This window comes from Branchiostoma lanceolatum, chromosome 4 (genome assembly GCF_035083965.1).
Source record: "Branchiostoma lanceolatum isolate klBraLanc5 chromosome 4, klBraLanc5.hap2, whole genome shotgun sequence".
NCBI lineage: Eukaryota > Metazoa > Chordata > Leptocardii > Amphioxiformes > Branchiostomatidae > Branchiostoma > Branchiostoma lanceolatum.
Window position 1 is genome coordinate 18,490,909 of NC_089725.1, and position 23,007 is coordinate 18,513,915.

The 23,007-nt window shown below is 40.4% G+C and overlaps 1 protein-coding gene across 3 annotated transcripts; it reads right to left on the reverse strand.

Annotated features, from left to right (window-relative positions):
• Positions 1–708: 708 nt before the first annotated feature.
• Positions 709–21,805, reverse strand: LOC136433093 (ubiquitin carboxyl-terminal hydrolase 25-like). Of its 3 annotated transcripts, none has more exons than XM_066424910.1 (27): positions 21,118–21,805; positions 18,394–18,468; positions 17,068–17,169; positions 16,540–16,609; positions 16,018–16,126; positions 14,451–14,589; positions 14,030–14,110; positions 13,425–13,568; positions 12,927–13,116; positions 12,174–12,322; positions 11,782–11,808; positions 10,113–10,240; positions 9,821–9,916; positions 9,286–9,450; positions 8,712–8,913; positions 8,358–8,421; positions 8,092–8,162; positions 7,480–7,708; positions 6,980–7,186; positions 6,510–6,598; positions 6,045–6,152; positions 5,331–5,509; positions 4,713–4,791; positions 4,316–4,395; positions 3,805–3,934; positions 3,453–3,648; positions 709–3,115 (listed from the first exon to the last, which is right to left on the reverse strand). In XM_066424910.1, the coding sequence occupies exons 1-27, from the start codon at positions 21,304–21,306 to the stop codon at positions 2,946–2,948; spliced, it is 3,468 nt and encodes a 1,155-aa protein (XP_066281007.1). In that variant the 5' UTR covers positions 21,307–21,805; the 3' UTR covers positions 709–2,945. The 3 variants fall into 3 exon arrangements, with proteins under 3 accessions (XP_066281007.1, XP_066281006.1, XP_066281008.1); XM_066424909.1 differs by having other exon boundaries at positions 8,712–8,916; positions 21,118–21,799; XM_066424911.1 differs by lacking the exon at positions 11,782–11,808 and having other exon boundaries at positions 8,712–8,916; positions 21,118–21,796.
• Positions 21,806–23,007: the final 1,202 nt, after the last annotated feature.

The window sequence follows — 23,007 nt, forward strand, 5'->3', positions numbered from 1 at the left end:
CCTCTTTCCAGGCTGGTACTCACAGCCTATGCCGCAATGAGTCTGTGATTATCTGTAAGTCTCTCAATCCGACAATCCTTATTCTTGACTAAAGAAAATTAATAGTTAAGTTACATAGCTCAGAAGAGCTAACGTTACTAAAGTTATTATACTAAGCGGTACTTTTCAACTTCAACGACGCGCTGACCACGCACGCCAAGTCCACGTGAGATTTCTGAACATGAACTTCGCCCTGTCCACGTGGTCAGCACGCGGTTTTTCGGTGATCAGTAGTCACTGGAGGCTAAGGTCGGGCAGCTTGCAGTAAATGTTTTAGTTAAAAAGTACGATGGCCCGGAAGAACCAACAAGGACAAGGTCAGTGAAGAGTGGTGGCCTTACGATGTCCATTTTTTGATTCCTCGATTCAAAGAACAGGAGTCATTGTTTACAAACAGCCGTGTTAAAAGATGCAGCTTCAACTTGGAGACGAAAGTTAATTGATAATATTTTCTATCAAATGTTCCTCGGACTATATCAATACCTTATTTTTTTTCCCACTTTTTGTGTCTTGTGAATTTTTCAATCATCAGCTACCTGGATGTTTAACCTTCATCGATGTACAAGAAGTTTCAATTTCTGTTCTAAAAGATGCATAACATTGGCACAAATAGTGCATCACAAGTGGTAAACAAATATGGCATTAGATCAAAGCAAATGAACAGAAGAATGTAGTAACAACTGTTTATTTCTCACTATCCAGTAGTACTCTACTGGCAAGTTATCTGTACACATATATGAACTATAAAACACAAAATAAATAACATAAAATACAACCAAAGTCATTCGATAAAACTGCCTAAGAACATAATACAGCTCATTTCTACAGACTTTCGCCAAACGTAACATGAAGGGTGTTCTCACTGTATTGCGGACATTTGAGGAAGGAAGGAATCAGACACTGAAAGAATAGAAATTAAACATTGCATCAGGAGACTGAAAAATTAGAAACAAGTACCACACGAAAGTTTACATAAATGCAGCATAACAGAAGAAAAATTGCATGATCTGTTTGAAGTTTATAGTAACATTTTAAAACAACCCCCAAATTCTGTATTATAAAGGTTTTATGTCCCTCATCAGGTTTTCTGATGGTTCAAACTGTAAGCACTTCCCTTCTTCAGATGATGGCACCAGCCCTAATTACCCTGATCATGAATTGAACTCACCAAGGAAGTTATATCCTTGAACTCACCATTACCTTTGAGTTAAAGTGAACAACATTTACAATAAGTCTACCTCTGTTTTGCCACTTGGACAAAGACAATGCATGTCACTCCATGCATAAACTAAAGATAATCTTTTGTGGAAGAATTTTGATTTTCAAAGAGTCAAGGCACCAGCGACTGCAGGACAGGAAAACTGGAAAATAAGACTCTGATCTCATGGTTAAAAAAGTGCAGACTACTGCTATTATGAGTATCAGAGGCTACCAATATGAGTAAATTGTAACTTTCTTGTACATGTACATTGTTGGTAATGATCACTGAAAGACCATCACAACTTAAGTGTATTCTGATCTTAAAAAATGACACTAACTATAATAGAGTAATCAAACTAAAAGGATACTGGCCCTGACAATGTAAAAAGAACCACAATAGCTTTAAACCAGAAATATAAAAGTTGTAAAGGCTTACAAGAGGTTGTTCTGTACAAGGTACAAGCTACTGTTGTCTGTCCTTTCTTGCCTACAGGCACCTGAAAGGCACACCACTCTGTCACAGTATCAGTTGTTGACTTAACACATGTATGCTTTCCCAAAATTGCCACAGGCTTCAATTCTACCCTTTGACATATCAGTGTGCCAGTACATACCAATGAGATGCAATGAGGCAGCCTAAGTGTGATAACGGTTAAACATCACTTTCTTTCTTCTGGCTTACTTTCAAAGGAATCTTAATAATCCTTAACTGGCAAATATGACTGGCTTTCAGTTTTATTTACATTAATCTTTAATCTTCTAAGAAACAAGGCACATAAAGGTCATAAAATATTTCTCTCCTTGCACTAGAGAATACCCTGTCTTACAGTAAATTGCAGTGGGAATGCCCTGCCTGATACAAATCTCTTTGGTGGACATTCTTATTCCTCCAACCTGTCTTCTGTATAAAAACTACAATGTGACATTTTGCACAGAGACATGCCTTGCTGGCCTGTACACTTGTTTGTGTACTTGAAATAAGAACCTATTGCAGTCTTGTCCTTTTCACTTGCATTGTCATGATCTAGCTAACATTACCACAAATAATACATGTCAGTAACAATCTCACTGTGGGCATACATGTATATCCTACCATACACATTCAAGCCCAGCACTCAACTGGTATTCTTTCCTCTTAGAAAACCAACAATCAGACTGTCCATTGCAGGATTCAATTCAGGAGGTAACTATCAAACAATAGCTGTACACATACATGTAGATTTGTATTCTATACACAGATATTGAACAAACAGCTGCCATATAATGTCAGTATGCAACTCAGACCTGTAATTTAAGATGTTCTAGCTCACTAGAAACAAGAACTCAAGGTTGAAATTCCCCAAAAGAATTCTTCATCACAGTCCATTTCCATACTGACATCATATGGGTAGAAAGCTCTTAATTGAACAAAAGTCCACAATGACTTAATTTGTTGGTTCTTGGATTTCAAGGTCAACATTAGGGGAAAGTGCATCAGTGATGTACACAGTTCATCATCATCATCAGTCCACATGCTTACGCACCATCGGGGTTATACCACCCCTCACGGGGTGACATACCCTTTCGTACATACAATGTAGTTACAGGGGATGAGTACTCAAGTTTTTCACGTAGCGTTGTTTTCATGTTGCCTACTTGCTTAATTTTTCACATTGAAAAGTCCAAGAACCAACGATATAAATCATCACGGCCTAGATCAGCTCTCCTCAGTCCACGGTGTCTGGTTCAGCCTGCACCACTGCCTGCATGACAGTACTGAACCACTCCGCCAGGTGCTGCGACGGCCAGACTGCAGGTGGCGCCCGCAACTGCTGCAGGTCCCCAGAACAGTCCAACAGCTGCGGCAGGAAATCCTGCAGCTTCTCCTGGCACCAGTCTGGGCAGAAAAGGTACAGGAGAAAACAAGGCCATGACTAGAAGTGTTTCCAATACAAAATGAAGAAGACATAAGGGGTTTCCACACTCCTGCTATCATGTTCACAAGTAAGGTTCAAATCCCAGCCTACCCATTTTGGTGCATGCTAGCTGTAGGATTTGCAGTCCTTTTCAAGGGGATGTCACATGTCTGCATAACAATTTCACAGCCATCTACACAGGGGTACGTCCTCATCAGCACTGGCCAAACTTTATCAATTTTCATTGTCACTAGTATCTATCTAATCCAACAGTACAGCTGGTGTGAGATCCAGATTCAGAAGACATCTGTGACTCACCAGGTAGGTCCTGTCCCAGGTAGTCACACCAGTTACTGCGTATCTCCTCAGCGATGGCCTGGTCGCTGTCGGTGCCCCCCAGCTCCTGCAGCAGGGCCATGCAGGGCACCACCAGCTCCACCATCAGCTGCACAGCTTCATCCACGCTCTCTGTGTCTCCACTCTCAAACAGGCAGCATGCCTGCTCACTAAGAGACTGAGGAAAAAAAAAAAACTCTGTAAAATTATGTTATTGTGTCTCCACCCTCAAACAGGCAACAGGCGGTATGCCTGTTCACTAAGAGACCGAAAGGAAAACAAAGACCTAAGTATATTAACTATGATAATGTTACTGTGTCTCCACTGTGGATACCTTAAGGCACTGTGTCCTGTAGTGAGTGATTAGGGAGGAGTCAGCTGCCATGATGTAGTTCTTCCCCTCCCCCAGTAGTTGCCGGTTGTACGTCCAGGCATGAACCAGGTACGTCAGGGCCTCCGGGAACCTGGCAGGGTGGACAACATCATCCTGATGATCAGCTACACAAACTTGACTTTAATGCTACATAAAATCATTTCCTTGGGTTCTTTAAGTAAAAAGATGAAAACAAAGAGCTAGGAAGAACCTGACTATTTTCACTGCCTGGAATTGTACATGTGTGAATCAAGGTATAGACTTCCCCTTTAGACTCTGTTTTCATGTTGGTTTCTCAATTTATCATTATTTCTGAAATCTGAGAACAAATTGAATTGATGCAGCCTGAAGATGACCTATAAAAAGTTGCTCTTTTCATGATGGTCAGCCAAAATTCAAGAACTGTTACAAAATGAGAAAACATGTCATAAACACTTTAAAGCTATTGAGGAATCAACACATAGACACTCACCTCTCTTGATGGAAGAACTCTATACCACGTAACAAAAACATCACTGTTTTCTGGAAAAGGCCATAGTCAGCATGCCATTTCTGCAAGAAAAAATTGTATCATCTTTTAAAACATGATACATGTATATCTTGTTTTCTTACCAATGGAGAGAATGCTGCTTGTTGCTTGAAAAAGGATCAGAGGCCCTCTTCATAAAGGCCTAGTCCCATTGGAAATATCAACATTATTGATAAGCAAAAGGAAACAAGCAAGTACACAAACCTTACAGAAAACAGAAAAGCCAACAAAACTGCACCGGACTGGGTGGAGAGAATAAGCGACAAGCTATGATGATGATGACAGAAAACAGGAAACTACAAGATATAGTGTTACAAACAACAAGCAGGCTTTCTCTTACCTCATAGGCTTTTAGGTTCTCCTCGCTCAACTGCATGATTTTCAGCTTGGACTGAGCCACCTTCATAATCTCAATAGACCTGCAAAAGAATGTGGGACAATAGCATTTTATCCTATAGCTACCACCATAATACATAATACAAATATGTACTAATCAATGATTAGTAAGTAATCAATGAGGTTGACCAATATCATTTCACATTTAATGACAGAATAGATTTGCACAATTTTCACAAATGAAGGCATTCATCATAGTCAAAGATTATCATCATTGATTTGCTTCTGTTTGTCTACAAGCTAAGGGATTTGACCCAACAAATTCTCAAGCATACCTTTGGGGTAACCTCCATTTGTATATTGCATGGTTTGTGAAGAATACAAAAGGTTAACATCACAGTAAAATCATGGTATAATACTTAAGCTAAGCTACAACTGTCCTATCAAAGCCAGCAATAGTATTAATGTAGATGTCACAACTAAAGCTGTATCATTACATTACATGTTAGGGTTGTGACTGGAGCTTCTAGCTCAGCTAGTAAGAATGTGACTTCTGTATTCATTAGTGTCGACTTGAGTGGTAACATCTACTCTAACGTCATCAGTACACTGAGAGACTTACTTGGAGTCCCCTGACAGACCCCTGTCTGCAAACTGCTCCACAAGTGTCCTCTCCACGATGACTCTGGCTGCACCGTTATGGATGAGGTACACCACGCAGTGTTCCAGCCGAGGGTCGTACTTTCTGCTGATGCCCTTCTCTACTAGACTGCGCAGTCGGTGGTACTCTATATTCACAGCCTGAGGAATCAGGAGATTTGACAGACAAACTTTAACTTGAAGAAGATAAAGTCAACTTTCAAACTTTGTGTTCAACACAAAATAATGTAAAATACTGAATCTATAGTTGGTTCTACTGCCTTCTTTGCAGAAAAACGACCAACTCAAAGTACAGAAAGAGGATGACATGAAAATACAGGGCTGGCTACATTCACTCCTGAAACTGTATGTATCTAGCTTTGTATATAATTTCTACTTAGACTCTGTTTTCATATATCAATCTTCCAGTTCAGCATCATTACTTTAAGGAATAGAAGTTTATAAGTTTATTGCAAGTTCATGCCCGTGGGCTAATTGCAAATACATGGTAAAAATATAGGGAAAAACATACATGCGTCAGTAAACTGTGTCTGACTTTGTTGTAACAATAGGCAACTGGTACTACCGGTAAATACAATTGTTGGCTATATCTAAACTAGCTGGGTTTGACTTCTTCTTTGGAGGCAGTGGAATCCAAGAACTAACAAATTAATTGGTATGTTCTCAAGATGCTGACCTTGATCAAGGCTTTCTCAGGCCCCTGCTGTTCCTGGATGTTGGAGACTTCCTGGATTGTCTTCATCGTGGCCTTGAGAACATGCCCACTGTGGTCCAGGGGGGTGGACTGGGTACATAGGGACAACAGACGAGTTATATAGAATATTCATATTCTTTTTGAAAATGCAATACTTCCTGCAATTCCCAACAACAAAATTTGCTGGGAAACTTTATCGACACAAGAAATGTACAGTACAGAAACGTTACTAATTACACACATTTCTACACGAACTAAATAAGCATGATTTAACTTGATCAAAAACCTTAAATTTCATCAGATATCACGAGCATTGCACACAATCTCGGTATCTATGTTATGTCTTATAAACATCTTTTCTTGCAACAGTTGTATTATAAATCTAATTTAACAATAACAATTTAGAACATGCAAGACCTTAAGACACACCCACTCCACTAGTGTTACCTGCTGTGAGGCCCTCCTGACTGCCTGCTGGATCTCCATATTAGCAGGTTTGGGTTTGACCTGGGGAGGCTGTTTACGCTGGACGTCACCTGTGGGGAAACAGGAAATTCTAAACACCACTCCATCACAATAGATTACTACAAAAAGGGATTGCTATTAGTCTCTACTAGACAGACAATGCCGGCTATAGGGAGATAATTTGCCAGGAGATTTGGGAGATAGGAGACTTTTCCGTGGGCTGACTCTCCTGGTCAATCACTAGTCTTCCCCTTTTTACAAAATTCTACAATCTGTAACCCTGTAGAAAGGTCTGTTGGAGGCAAAATTGCTATCCTGAGGACAGGATGTTGTAAGCCATTATCACGTACCAACAGAGGAAGAGAATAGACAAGTCCACAGTTATGCTGACTGACAAAAACTTGTGCCCATTACTTAAGATATTAAGAAAGCATTCACATGTAAACCCATACCATGTATTGATTGGTCACCAACTTCCCCAGAGGAGCTTTCAGAAGTGGTGTCTTCTCCCCTGCCGTGGTTGGCGGGTGGGCCCTCATCCCTAGCAACCATCGTTCTTCTCTGTTTGCTCTCGAGGTCACGCTGCTGAGCAACAAATCTCTCGTTCTCGGCAAGAACCATCAACTTCAGCTCGTCATACTGGTTCCATTGCAGTTTAACTGAAGAGGATGGAAATGTATGGGTATACTTTATTTCCTTACCCCAAGGGAGTAACTGTGCGTGTGTGTGTTTGTCTGTCTGTCTGTCTGTCTGTCTGTCTTTGTGTGTGTTTCTTCAATTGTATACACAATGCAGCATTGCCAGTGCTGTCTGTTGGACTAAATGAGTTGCAAATAAGTATAGATGAGGGGGTGAAGTCATTGTATCTCTTATTGCCTTGTTTACTTTGTGCTACACAACTAGTAGACCAACACGCAATAGTACAAAATTGACCACAAATGATACAGCTTACCTTCAACCAGATCTTTCCTGGTGATATCTATGTACATAAGGCAGTAGGCACTGGCATGGTGGTACCCTCCCTCCGACTCTCTCAGTAGTTCCCCCCACGACATTCCTGTGACCGTTACATCGTTGAACTTGAGCCAGCGGTTCTGCGAGTGGTCGCGCACGTACGCCCAGTAGTGGCCAGCAGACGCCTGCCCCTCGTGGACTAGTACTGCATGTAACTGGTAAGGCACCTGTTGGCAAAGACGAAAATGGAAGTACAACCATCTGTAGCCTTCAGCCAATGGTACAAGGTTCCTCAGATACGTTAAAGAATAAACAAACATGACATTGGTAACGAGTGGAGTGACAAAGGAAGACAATTGTATGGGATAACTAAAGGCAACAAAGTAAAAGATCAGAAAACCATTCATCTCCCAAGTCCCAACCTAGTTGGTTCAGGTACCGCATCTGTCTATATTGATCATTAGCATTAAATAAATGCAAGTGATGTAAAAACGACGTCTGGTCCGTATTTTCTTCATAAAGTAAAGTAGTTGCACCATTACAGATTTCTAAATCTTACAAGTTATCAAAAGTACACATATAATTATAAAGGCAATGAGTCAAAGCATACCTGTTTTAATGAATTATCCTCATACAAGTTTTCAATCTTTGCCTGTAAGTACAAAATTCTATCTTGCAATCCTGTAAGAGAAAGCACAACACATGAAAACAAAGAATTTGAACAATGGTGTCAATGAACAAAATCATGATTGTACATGCACAAGACGACTCGCTACTATAGCTGTTCCAAAACAAAAAAAGCATGAGCAATTCTAGAGGCTTCTTTAGGAGTAGTTGAATAACTTCAACATGGTCCTCAGCTCTAACAGTTCCCACCTTTGACTTCTTTCTCTACTTCATGTCTCCAGCGTCGTAAGCAGGTGTGCAGGACAGCAAGCTCCTACAGCAGGGGGACATGGAACATTTTCTTGAAATACAACTGAGGACATCACAGTGGGCACAGACAAGGACAGGGGAAGGGCTAGCATCCCTCCTGGTAAAAAATTACCATGCTACTGAAACAGCCAAGAGACTTGCTGCCCTATGTGCCACTAGGCACTACAAGCAAACAAACAAACTGACAGTAACATGATTGTAGTCAAATCTATAGCTACTTGTGTCATGACATCTGCTTGTTATTCTGTAGGATTTGTGTGCCAGTGTCCAAGGTGAAGATGACAGTAAACTCACCTCCTTAGTGACGTGGTGTGGACAGGGAATGTGAACTTTACTGGGGATGGCCATGTCCCCAGATGAGGGGACGGGCGCGGCTTTCTTGGTTGCCACGGCATCCAATGTCTTCTTGGACAAGCAGGCCAGGCTGTCTGCTGAGTGGATTGCTGAGATCACCTCAAAGTCATCGGAACTTCCGTCCTCTTCATCCTTCTTCTCACTGCTTGAAAAAACAAACAAAAAAAGCAAATTAAACACAATCTTGTAAGAATGATTTAAAATATTAACTACAGTCAAACCTTTCAACAGTTTGGAGATTCAGGTGAATAACTTACTACCGGTAACACTACCATGACCAAGTTTTTACATAAGGGCTACAGTTTTTCTGTTAAATACACATGTGTAATGCATCACCCCAAAACCTTGAGTTGGCAAAACTGATGCAAAACTAATTAACTGAAAGACTGCATTCCTTTAAATTGTGCAATCAATTGAATACATACCTTCCTTAACAACTTTCCTGTGTCATCAAGAATATATCATGCATAATGCGATTCTGAGAAGAACCACATAATCGTATGTTCCTGTTTACCCATTTAGGCCGTTCCCGTTAGCTGCCTTACTGCTTCCGTTGTCGTTGCTCCTCTGGACTTGACCTTCTGATACCTGAACTGTGCTCTTCTCAGCAAACTCCAGCGTGTACTTCAGAATGTCAGGGAGGGGGAGACGTTTGTAGCCAGACCCATAGTTCAGAAAACTGAGGGAAAAATTAGTCAAATTTCCTTTTTAAACTCCTCAACACCCAACTATAACATGAAACACAGTGTATCAACATCAAATACCCAACTATGCAATGATGGCACTCTATTGCTAAAAAATAATTGCGAGTAAGCCTACACTAACTTTTTACTTTTGCATATTTGTGGAATAGCCTATTAGTAAGTTTATTTCATCTTTAGCTATATGGCGTTATGAATGATTTTATAAAACATCCTGTTTAAGATGCATTCTGTTTAAGATGTATCAACAATCTACAAGATAGATAAGATATTTAAATCTACAGGGCTGAGATACATGCATTCTTATGAATAAGTTTAAGACTGGTGAAGAATACTGAAGTATCCTACCAGTCCAATTTGGCTTGTAGTGCATCCATTTCTTCCTTCATACTTTTCATTTCTTCTCTCTTCAGTCTTGTCAGCTCCTTATTTTTTACAAGATATCTGAAACAAAACTGCAATAGTTAATCGCTTGAACTTACAAGTCATGCTTTCTACTGCAAGATGTTTACACTTGGGAAATCATCCTGCTTCCAAGACAAAGTGTGTCCCTTTATTAAGTCTTAAGCTAAAAGGCATTGTAATCTGAAAACATTCTTTTCATTTCAAACTGAAGGAAAGTAAAGATCACGACCCTTACCTATCCATGTAGAGAAACTTGGGAAATTCCAACTTGTGGTGAATCTTTTCTGCTTTGCCTAACTTTTGGTTGAACTCAAATCTGGACAGTTCAAAGGTCAGGACTGGTGGTAGATGTGTGAACCAATGCTGAAAAAAGACACAAACAGTGATTAGACACAATCCATTGTGGTTTTGGGGAAAGCTCTACACAAAACTTTTGTTTTTTGCTTTTAAATGAATCAAGAATACAGTGCAGTTTACTACACAGACATATCTGAGTGAAGTGGACTGAAACACATCCATCTTACATGTACCACTGTACATTACCTGGCACAGCGTACTCCCCCTATCTATATCAGCCATGCCAGCCAGACATGTATCACTGTATCTTGGCACAGGTCCCACAATTTTCCTCCAAAGAACCGAAGCCCTAGGCTTTAATAATCCTTAAGGTGACATACCCATCCCTCCCATCTACCTGTTTTGCATACAGATACATGTAAGTGCCATTTGTATTGTACATGAAGACTGATGTAGCCTTTACAAGCTCTGCATGCTGCAAAGAAAGAAGACTCCAAAACACGAAAAGAAAGGGACACACAATGCTATGTACTAGAGACATTGCAAGTTGTTTAAGTAATAGATGAGAATTTCTCTAAACTTTCAATGCAAAGAGCCAGACTGACTTTTATATCCATAGTCACTATGAAGCTACTTCAACTGAGTTAATGTTTTTACAATATGTGAGATTTCCTAACTTTGATGCATTTCAGATAATATTGCATTTTAAATCACTGCTACTTGCTATGTCCATTGAAATTAATGCATTTATTTATTGGTTTGGCATGCACACGTTGTTACATGTACACCCAGGGATGCCCAACTAGCAAATGCAATGGCTAATGTTAAGGGCTGACCCTGGGAGAGAATACAATCAATAGGTTATAGAAATAAATGTTACATATTAAGCTCTTTACATGCATTAACATAATACTCTATGACAGATGGGTTTGAAATTCTCAATCCCACCATCCTCCCATCAAGTCAGTATGAACAGTGAAACATGTCACAGAGACAGACACATCTGACAAATAGCCTGGCCCCTGTTACCTGGCAGGGAGCCAGACGACATGACATACATAAGGGGCAAATAAAGGGTTTTACTGAAGCCCTCCTGTATGTGCTGCTATGGTGGCGTAGATGAAACGAAGGAGACAGGAGAGTGTGTTTTGTATAACTGATGGGCCTTATGTTTACATTTTTGACAGCTCAAATTATTTCCCGGGATCATTGCTCATATGTAGACAAATATCACTTTGCAGAAAGATTACACCTTGCCTGGCAAACTTTGGCATAGAGAGATTAAGCAGACTTGAAGATGTGACAAATACTATTTGGATGGAAATATTGATTTAATGAAGCCATTTACTTAACTTTGGAAGGTTGTATTCTAAGAGTGCCACGTTGTAAACCTTACATTTTGATTTGTTACTGGATATACTGTACAATAAGTTTTATATGTCATCTAAAAGAAGGTACATGTACATATCTGACTGTGAAACATTGTCAGTGAGTGACTGTTTTTCCAAAATGTAAAGTTAGTAGTAGATATTGTTGCTGCAATAATTCAGTATAGGCTTGTATTAGTCTAAGAGTAATTTTCATAAAAGGAAAGCAGCATACTGTACCTCTTGCCAACATTTGCTGGAATTCGACTAAACAGCGACAGAAAAAAGGAATGAAAGAATGAAAACAGTGATGAACAGAAGAAATTAGTAAGAAGTGAAAGGAACTGACCAAAGACAATGAAAACGGCACAGGACAGAATGTCTGAGTCAGGGAATAGAGAGTACAAAACCGATCTACACAGCAAAAAGTGTCTACCAGTCTCAAATATAGATTTAAGTCATGCTTATATTAGTATCATCCACACAGTCTGGTATGTCATATCAACAGTGTTTGTTGGTTGTATTAAGAAATTGATTAACTTTTTATGATACCTTTCAAGGGCAAGGGCGATGCCTGACAAAAAATAAGGCAATCAACAACTGTCACAACAAACAATGATGACCGCTCTTACCTCCTGCCCAGACTTGGTGGACCCCTCCTCGTGGCCCGTCTCGATCTCACCCTGTGCAGTGGCGCCCTCTAGACTCTCGTGCAGGTCCTTGAAGCCGTTCACCTGCAGCGTGTACTGCCCCACTGTCTGCTGGTTGGTGAACATCTTACCTATAACAGCAATAACACATACAAATATCTCTCCTTGCTCTCATGTGTGAATTTGGGCTATCCAAACTTTGAAGTCCACTGGAAACTGTTTTCTGCAGAACTTTTCAACCCTTGTGTATGATAAAATGTATGTTGATCAATGTATTTAGTCTAAAGCAATCAGGACATTTTTAAACATGTGTGGCCTATTGCTACAGCTACAAATATTAGTTCCTCACTGCTACTCTAAAGTTAATTCAAATTAAAACATTTTAAATGGAGTCCTTCTGGTCTGTCCAATATGGCTTTCAAAACACTTTTGTTATCTTATAACAAATCAACTCCTTAGGGTATAAGCGCTGCACATTCAAGATAAAACTCAAGATGTTTCTTAACTTAAAATCCTCTGCTACAATGTACACCCATTCCATAACTTCAAGTGATCGCAGTACCAGATCATGATATTCACAATTAGAATAAAAGCCAGTAGATGACATAGAGATTCATCATCATCTCACATCCGGATTACTCCAGTAAGGAGTAATGGTAGCACACAAAGTGTGAAATAACACCAAATTGTACACAAAGTCCAGTGAAACACCACTACAACTGGTACCAGACTTACCAGCATGCATGCCCTCTGCCTGGATGCGACCATAGAACAGGTCCAACATGGGGTTACTCTTCTTGTCCCCTTCGTTCTCAGAGCTGTTGGCGCTGGCCGAGCCGCCGGGCTGTGGACTCTGTCTGCGCTGCACGATGATGAAGGCTTCCTCCAACAAGTCCAACAACTTGTGGGTGAACTCACTTACATCCTGCAAACAAGTTAAGACATTTTAACATGATTTTCATTGCTATCTCCATGTTAACATTTTTTTGCCTTATAGTCATATCAGAATAAGGGTTCGTGTGGTGCAACGGCAGCGTGTTCGGCTAAAAACCAAGTGGTCCCGGGTTTGAATCCTGCTGTGTCACCAATATTGTGCCCTTGGGAAAGGCACTTTACACGACTTTCCCAACATGCCAGAATGGACGTCATCAAAACTGAAAAAAACTAACCAAGCTACAAAGAAAGCTATTGAAAATACTGGAAACATTCAACAGAAGAATATGATAACCCTACCTGCTGTGTCTCCCCTGCCCTGAAGGGAATGAGTTCCCGTAGGCTCTTCACCACACAGGTGGGGTCGATGTACTTCCTGTTGGAGCCCTGCATGCGGGCAAACAGACAGCGCAGCTCCTGCATGAAATGGAGCACCAGGCTCTCCTACAAACAGGGAACAGAAGTCAACATAACATCCACAGTTTGTCTTACAGAAGTCAACAGAACATCCACAGCTTGTCTCCTCTTTTCATATAAAATACAACAGAACCTGTAACAAACATTAAGTCTAATATATCTTCATTTTCTGTGTATAGCTACTGGGTCTAAATGTGTACTCTGTTGAGGTCTTCATTCATTTATTCATGATGTTCTCAAGACCATGGGTGGTTAGGGAACTGAGGAGGTAGACCAGGACTTATCAGGTATGTGAGAGCATTGGTGAAAAGTTTGTTATGTCAGACTTTTTTATCTATTAGTATTCTTTGTTCACAAATGTGATCCTGCCAAAGAAATTTTTTGTGTGATATTCTTTGTAATGAGATGTTGATATCTGGTAGTGACAGTAAAGAGATAGAGTTAATGTTCGGTCTTGAATTACCGAGCAAACCTACACGTGTACTTACCCTGCTGTTGGCTGGCCAATCCTTGGGGAAAAAGCGGAAGCCCACGACTAAGTCTCTGAACACTGGCAGGTGAAACAAAGACTAGGACACAAAACAGACAAGCAATATTGTTAAAAACTTGCCTCCATTTTCTAAAATTTTTTCAATGATCGAATACATAGTTACATCATACCTATGATTTGACCTATAGGATGTAATGCACGGGTTCATAAACCAGAAAAGTATAGCTTCATCTTATGATCATAGGTAGAAAAAATATTCTGCTATTATTGTATCTATTTCATTTCTGTTAAAGTTATTGATGGATTAGTGTTGTTGTTGTACATGTGGCTGAATCATTTTTGCATATGTTAAACTATGTTAAAAGTAGCTCATTATCAAAAATAACCAAAACTTAGAAAAAACAGCTGCCTCTGCTGACCTGGATGACAGCGCTAAACCAGCAGGTGTTTCCCACATTCTTCAGCCCGACGGGCCAGCCTGGTTCTCGGGGAGTCTCCTGCACGTTGTCCCACGACACACTGCTTTTTCTCCTCTTGGGCCTGCATTCCCCCTGGGGTCTGGGTCATAAAGTAACCAGGTGTAATGATTATTAGTTATATTTACCTATAGGTAGAGTCATGATAGCAGTGTGTGTAAATGTTGCCACAAAATATTTACTTTCCAGTCAACAGTTTCCTCAGTCTTTCTGCATTTCTTTCCAGATATGGTTCTAGACGTGTAAATTTATTCCCTTTTGATTAAACATACCAGGGAGTGAAACTATTGTTTTTCACTCATACTGAACTCCCTCTACACACTTCATGTTCCACCCCTTTATCATACTCTTCTGGCTTCATCAGCATATGATGGCAGCTGATTATTACATTGTATATCTGATAATTGCATTAAGTAACTTTTCACACCACAGCCTTATATGTGAACCCTACCCATGAGTTATCATCTGGCACCATATATCATATCAGGAGCCTGGACTAGCATATTGTGCTGCTACAGTAAAAATAAGACCTTATCACTGTATGTATATCATATCATAACATGTGTGTCAAGGTTATGACATAAATAGATGTGTCATGACAGACCGTAGCAGCTGGATGCCATCTCTCATGCATTACTGCTGAGACCCTGAGTGAACCAGATCCCTCCATCTGGTCTTATCTACGTGATCTGTAGTTAAAGTTGCTAGATTTCTAAGCCTCCCAATCTCAAGTCTGTCTTGTGGTTCATTCTGATAGCATAATTAGATAGATCAGCTCTTAAGGACTTAACCATAGCTAAGGGTATTGTAGAGAGGACAAGAGAAAATGTTTGATCTTGTTTCACCCGACACTTTGTGGCTTCATAATAAGATACTGACGTATCCTAGTTTCTGTACAGGACAAGTGGTATCAAGTATTGTGGTCTTGACACTGAATGACTGTGTGTTGTGACTTTTCAACTTGATCCTTGAGTTTTTGGGTCCAAGATCAAATGAATATAAAGAATATGACCCAAAATAACCCACCTTTATGCAATTGCATTTATTTTTGTCCGCATATTTTAAGGCCAGGCTGGGTAGGACAGTAAGAGAAGGGATTATGGGACTAAATTTGACCAAAAAATGCATAAGAAATTTAGCTGATTTACATTTTCAACAAAACTTGTTAAGTCAACCATAAAGCAGTCTTAACAGCCCTGAGACTTGAACTCACAGTCTAGCCCTTAATAATACCTTGATTAATATTTGTAGTAGTGTAGTCTTGGCTGCATGTCTGTCCAGCTAATAGTCTAGACAAAAAGTATGTGACTATGCCTGATTATGGTTTAACAATCATCACATTATGTTTCAGGACATCTATGGGGGCTTGCACAGCTTTGTGCTGAACTTGATCAAGAATAGAACAGAGACACTAGTACTTGTTGATAGCGATGGCTCACTGAAGATCTTCTGGATCCTTGTCATCCATACAAACAAACAAACAATCAAACAAACAAACAAAGAAACAAACCTGTTGGCAGTGTTGGCTGTCTGTGCCTCCTGAAGACTGAGGGCAATGGCTCGCTGAAGGTCTTCCTGATCCTTGTCTTCTGTGTCTGCTGTCAGGTCAATCACCCCAGCTGCAGACAACAAACCAACTGAAGAACTAACAATGCCAGGTTCATGTTCCCAGCTCCAGGAAACTGTAGGGCTTTCTCAAGGTTTGATCGTGGATGGCCACAACACTAAGAGTATCCCAACCCTTAACCTTCTTTAACATTACATGAGACACTTTTACATGAGACAATCACCTAAAGTGGAGATTACAAGCAATGATGTCATGACAAGAAAAATTAAGGATGTTTCATAAAAGAACAGTGAGCCGTCATCAGTGTAGACTTGTGGAAAGACTTTTGGAACTCTCCTTCCCATTTTCATTTTGTTCAATTCGTTTGGAAGAAATCTAAGCATAAACTACTTTACTGAATGCAAATCACACTCCTGTTCTGTGCTGCATCTTCTACAGTATCCTCCCTCAGCCTTGTCCACTTACCTGGTTCTTGTGTGTCTGCCCTTCCATCTGGCCTGCCTGCCTGCCCTGATGGCCGCTGGGCATTACGAACCTGTGGACACAAAATCCTTTTTGTTCATACATAAGGTCATACACACAAGGTTTTACAAAAACTGTTCCTTAGTTGTAGAGCCAAGGTTTGATATAAGAGGTAAAACAAAATCAACTTGGCTTGTAAAACATTGTAACTATAGATGTTTGATAATGTGTACCATTTCATGACAATTCCAAGATTCTTTTCCATTTTCTGGTAGATAATTGGTCCAATGTGACATCTCATTTACAGTAACTAGTTAGGGTGACTTCAATATATACCAACAACTGAGTTTGAACAGAAGCTGCTAGGGAGCCAAAATTTTTATTGCATTTTCCAAGGACAAAGGCTATCCACAGGTCACAATACCCTCTACTGTTAGCAAAGCAACACACCAACCGTTGGGAATGACAGCAAAACTTCTTCATGGTGGTAATAAACTGAAAATAAGTGACCAATCAAGATCAAACACATACCTGAACTTGTACCTGCACAACTTCACCATTCCGGTTGGTCACTAGAGACACGTTTTGATTGGTCAGGATGGACACAACCTCAGCAAGGTCACCCTTACCAGCCTGGGAAACAAGCACAAGTTGTTCGGTGATAAAACTTTGACTTGGTAAAATACTAATAAGAAGTTTTTGAGAGGCCTACTTTTTAAAACATTACCCAGTAAAAGTGATTCATTGGTTCATTAACAAGGTATGTTGAAGGGAGGTACTGTGATTACTAAAGGCTGATATGCCCATGCACGTGGACAGCAAATTTAAAAATATACAGTGAAACAAGAAAAAATTGCAAGAATTCTTGACACACATTTCAATGATATCTTTCTGTACATTCCAGAATCCTGCACCACCCTTTCTTGATGTAGAAAAGTTAGAAATACCAGAAATCCTTGGATTAGTCCTATATCATGCCCTAAGCTTGGATTAATGCCAAAGTTACCAACTGAAACTGTAGTCAGCCCTCCCTTTAAAACTGTAACCAGGCTGGTCCTGAACCTCTACCCATATGATTATGACATACCTACACTTGACCCAGGGGTAACCACAAGTATTTATACAAGGTTTCCACCTATCAGAAGTAATTAGGTTCACACTGAGTGTCTTGCCCTAATATAGAGAGCAACAAACTAAAATCTGCTGGCGCCTCACTTGCCAAGAGTGATTGACTGCTCATGACTTCTTGACATCTCTGTCTGATGCTTTTTTGCCCATGTCAAACACATAAATTCAGTTTATTAGTATAAGGCATTTTGGTATTATGGGGTGCTAAACTTAGTTTCATTCTCAAGTTAGTGCACTACTCTTGTCCAGTATATTATTCCAGTCCAGTACATTAGTTACTACTACGAGTTGGGTTAAACGTTTCCATGTCTTCTTGTGTGCAAAGTAATAGTATAAGGTTGAGGCACAAACACAGGGGTTTTTCTAGAAAAATTGAACAAGAGGGAGAACACACAGGCAAGGGAGTGAATTCTATGTATTTATGGAAGAATCCATTGCTGAGTGAAGGAAGTATGCTGGATATTAAGCTAAAATCTGAATTCCACAAGGGGGTGCTGAGCTGAAACAAGAGGGCGCAGCGCTCCTCTTTCCTGATTTAGATGAACCCCTGCAAACATATCTTGGGTATTTGACACAAAATTTTCATTAAAACAATAAAACACCTGTCTTTCCAAGCCTTTACAATGGTGCTGTATACTAGTAAGTAGTATGATGGTATAGAACAATTATTCAGTTTTTCATGAAAAGTCCTGTTTAGGTAATGAACAGTGAGTCAGTGACAGTACGTACCTGGTAGGCATGGTCCAGAGCTCGGACATCATCCACACCGGTGATTTCTCTTAGCTGTTGTAGAATCATCTCGTTCTGAAATGAAATTACAGTTCCAATTTTACATTTTTACAATCGTACACATAAAACCAACTGCAGTTTGAGAAGAAGCTGCTGAAAGGATGAAATTCAGCCAAGAATGATGCACACTTATTATGATATATGCATATCAGTTATGGCAATAGTGAATCAAAGTTTGCAAATATTTTCTGCATATATTTCACAATAAAGCAGATGCCAGATGTCCTTCTTATCTATCAACTCATTTATCAATTATCACTTGATTGATAAATAGATATGAATACATATCTCAGGGACATTGGCAATACCTCAACTCTAATATCTATGGTATTGATACATATTGATACATATTTTTTAATGAAATGCTTTTGGCTAATTTTGAAACATGATATCATATTTTGCTGCTGAACCTTTTTTTAAAATCTTTTCTGATAACTTTGCCATGCCGATTGGATGACATCCTCTGGGAACCCCAACACCGATGCAATTGTGCAAATGAAAAAAAAAATAAATGGAAAAAAAAAAGTTGCCTTCATTAACTTATCTTCAATGAAGTCACTTTCAATTGTTACTCATACAGTGTTCTCACCAGGATTTTTTCACAGTATAGGGGTCAGGTAGATCTACAGAAGCGCGGCTTTGCGCGGCGCAAGTCACTCGCCGAGTGCCAAAGACATGATAACGGTTGGGAGTCTGGCATCTTCCCGCACAAAATTTTGAAATTCATAACCAAATAAGACACTATTTCCTGCATTTTGAGGGATAAATTTTGTGAAGTTAAGTTTTTACCCTGTCACATCCTCATTCTAAAGCCAAATATGAACTTTTTGTAAGATTTATGAAGGTTCTTCCCAGAAAGAAACACCCCTATCAGGGGTGCCAAAGAATACATACGAATTTTACGGAATACATACGAATTTTACGGAATACACACGATCCATTACTAGAAACATACGATCCGTACGGAATACATACGATCCATTACGCAGAAACATACGATCCGTACGGAATACATACGAGCCATTACGCGGAATACATACGATCCTTACTAATTTGCTGGCCATCGCGCTAGCACCGAATCTAGCTTTGTCTTGTCCTCCTAGTTGGTCTAAGCCTACATCAGTCTTAATTTAGTGCAGTTTGAGATTCTTAGAGTTTAGCCGGATGTGATACGCCATTATTATGCTCTTAAAAGCCAAGATATCGTGCGAAGAACTGGTTATCCCGAGTCCGCCATGTTGAATTTGTCGCCGGTGTCACATGATCCAGGCACATTTCTAAATTAGTAAGGATCGTATGTATTCCGCGTAATGGATCGTATGTATTCCCTACGGATCGTATGTTTCTGCGTAATGGATCGTATGTATTCCGTACGGATCGTATGTTTCTAGTAATGGATCGTATGTATTCCGTAAAATTCGTATGTATTCCGTAAAATTTGTATGTATTCCGTAAAATTCGTATGTATTCCGTAAAATTCGTATGTATTCTTTGGCACCCCTGCCTATGCTCATTGAAAGACAGCATCGGGGTCCAGATCACAGCATCTGGGGTCCAGATCACAGCATCGGGGGCTCCTATGCTGAAAAGGCCTGGCGAGAACACTGTCATATGTAAAAGCAAATTAAAGCAGTCATCCTCAATTGAGGTGAAGCATGATGCTTTTTCAAGTAGCTAGTGGTAGTGCAATACAGCTTTGCCAAGCACACCCGGTCATCCCTACTCTTCTCCATAAAGTGTGTTGGGTTCTTTTACATGCAGAGGTTTGACGCTTGAGGCTTATGCCTGAAGCTCCCTCATTTTGTGACTAGATTGTGCAATTTGGACATATCAGAGAATCAATTGAGACTATTTTCAATGCAATGACTTCTTACTGTCATCTTTCACTATCAACATTATCAGAATCATATCTTTCAAGAATGAATGGTTTTTTAACAATGTGACTCAAATTCCTGAAAAGCGTTTACCCCCTCTGGACACCTATTTCTCTAATATTGCTTGTCATGTATTAATTGATAGCTGTGAACTGATATGATTTAACAACCTTATGACATCTGCGATCCAAGTAATATCAGAAATATTTAAACAATATTGAATTTTCCTTTTTTGCTTTTGGTAAACTTTTGAAGGGCATTCAACTTGAGTAACATGTTGTGTTATTTCTACAGTCAGTGACTGATAAAATTGTGCTTGCACTTTGCAGGGTCCTCAAAAGTTGTCCAAGGTTCTGTACTAGTACTTTGGTCCATCAAAAGGTCACTAAACACCATTTTGAAGTTTGTTCCGTTGTGATGAAATAAAAATTAAAAAAGATTCAAATAAAGTTAACATATGTTATCACAATATATTTACCCTTCTGAGAAATCATAACCTTCCTTGGACATTTAACTGTCGAATTTTCCTTTCAGTTGATATAGTGACGCATAGAGTCATCGTATCAAAACATGTAGCGTGTATATTGTGCATTTAAAGCACATTATAATACGTATGTTCGAGGTCAATACCGAGGACACATGGGTGCATAACCTCGCCCCCCTCCCCCCTCAGCTACGACACTGGCTAGCCTCAAGGCAACATTTAGAACCAAATGTTGCATCCTAAAGAGATTAGCGTTTCATGAAAAAAAATAATGTGTTGCAAAGATGGTGAGGCATCAAAATTTACCGTCTGCAGCCTTTGCTGGGCCTGTGCCGATGTTTGGGGCTGGTGTTCCTGGCGGGCCGGGGCGACCTCGCGGTGGACTTGGCGGGGCTGCTGGACCCCGTGGCCGGGCGAAGCGTGCCCCTGGGCCCCGGTCTGCCCCGGCTGCTCCACCGCCGCAGCGTTCTCACTTCTCTCCACCGTCATGATCATCCGTACAGCCGTCCTCCGGGAACCGCGTGGTTCGCTCCGACTCCCTCCTTCCCACAGCAGACGACAAAATTCCGGGAAAAACACAGAACTCTGCAGACGACAGAAAACGTGCTGGAAGTGTCAGATGATCGCTGCAGACCCGCGACATGCGACGTTTTCCCGTCGCCGTTTCTGTCACATTAGCCCGACAAATGTCGTCCCACTGTCCCTGGTGAGGGGAGGAGAAATGCAGCTTTCATGACGGTACAACTGGTGGGGGTGGGCGCTATTTTTAGGGAGGGTGCGGGTGTTCAAGTTTCCATAAACAGCAACAACGGAGCGGCCGCCATGTTTTCCCATGCGTGAGTCAGACGCACAGCTGCGCAGGGTTGGTGGAAAATACGGAACGACACAAACGGGAGAGCGGAACGCTGTGTATTTCGCATGTAAAAAAAAACTGTATCTCCCTGCTTTGTTGGACAGTCAGTACATTATGATACTTCAGAAGTACCAAATACAATCTATTTTAGTAGATATGGCCAATAATCACCATTACCTTTTAATGCTTATGAACATTGATGGACTACTCCGCTCCTTTGTCCGAGTGGTCTGGAGGATGATGGACACGCGAAGTTGCGTAGGGTACTAAGGTTAACATTGTTACATGTGTGCAGTATTGTTCAAGCAGAGGTTTCGATCGGGGGGGCTAGGAGTGGCCGCGATTTTTAACGTTTATCGTTTTCTACTAAAACGAATCCTCAGAGACCCATTTTTTTCAAGTGTTTTGTAAAGCTTAGTTTCTCATGTGTGTATAACATTTCTAGAGTGTGTCACCGTATATTTTGCGGCACGAGCTGCCGCTACGCAATTTCTAATCGGTCCAACAACCGGTCCACTGATTTTTTTCCGGGAGGTTTTTTTTAACCCCTACTGCATTCGGTACATCAAAAATATGCAAAATGATTACTAAAACCCCATTTAATTGCATTATAGAGAAATAGTTGGAAAATCAATTAAATTATCATCAAAATACCAAGAACTAGTAAACGTTTAAATATTCTTGAAAAGACGAACACAGTGACGATTTCCCCATGAGCTTCCTTTACATTAATGTAATCGACTCTAGCCACAGCTTTAAACCAAACTACAAGGCAGCTGTGAGCCGATAGGAAGCGCTGTTGAGCGCGGCCATTCGATTTCGTACTGCTCTGATTCATATGCGTAACCTGGCAGCAGATACCACAATATTTGTTTAGGACGGTCAAGAAGCTCAAACGTCAAAAGGTTCATGTTTAGGTCAAATATTGCTATGACCGTTTCCAAAATCATATCCAGATGCTTGAGTAACTGCTATTTAGTGTATCTTATTACCTGGATGTCTAACATTCATCGGCGTACTGCTATGGATTTTCTTATCGTATGGACTACATAGCAACGGTGTTATTTTATTTCACTCCTTGTACTAGGGAGGGAAGTAGCATCTACTAACATAAGTCCACCACCCTGAAAAGATACGTCCAAACAGATATCCAACCCAACATCCCCAAATATAATGCACTCCTGTATATCTAAACTGTGCTGATATACCTGGGGGGTACTGCACTAGAGATCTCTCAAACCCACTCAAAGCGGCGGATCTTATTAGCCTGGATGCCAGACCCCCAAACTCTAAAATATCTATGGTGTCGATATTTTAGAGTTTGGGGGTCTGGCATCCAGGCT

Coding starts and splice junctions, on each gene's coding strand:
- LOC136433093 (XM_066424909.1), bottom strand. CDS start 21,306: ATGATCATGACGGTGGAGAGAAGTGAGAACGCTGCGGCGGTGGAGCAG. Junction 16,610..17,067: donor TTGTGCAGGTACAAGTTCAG/GTATGTGTTTGA, acceptor TTGTGTCCACAG/GTTCGTAATGCCCAGCGGCC. Junction 5,510..6,044: donor CTGAGAAAGCCTTGATCAAG/GTCAGCATCTTG, acceptor CTGATTCCTCAG/GCTGTGAATATAGAGTACCA.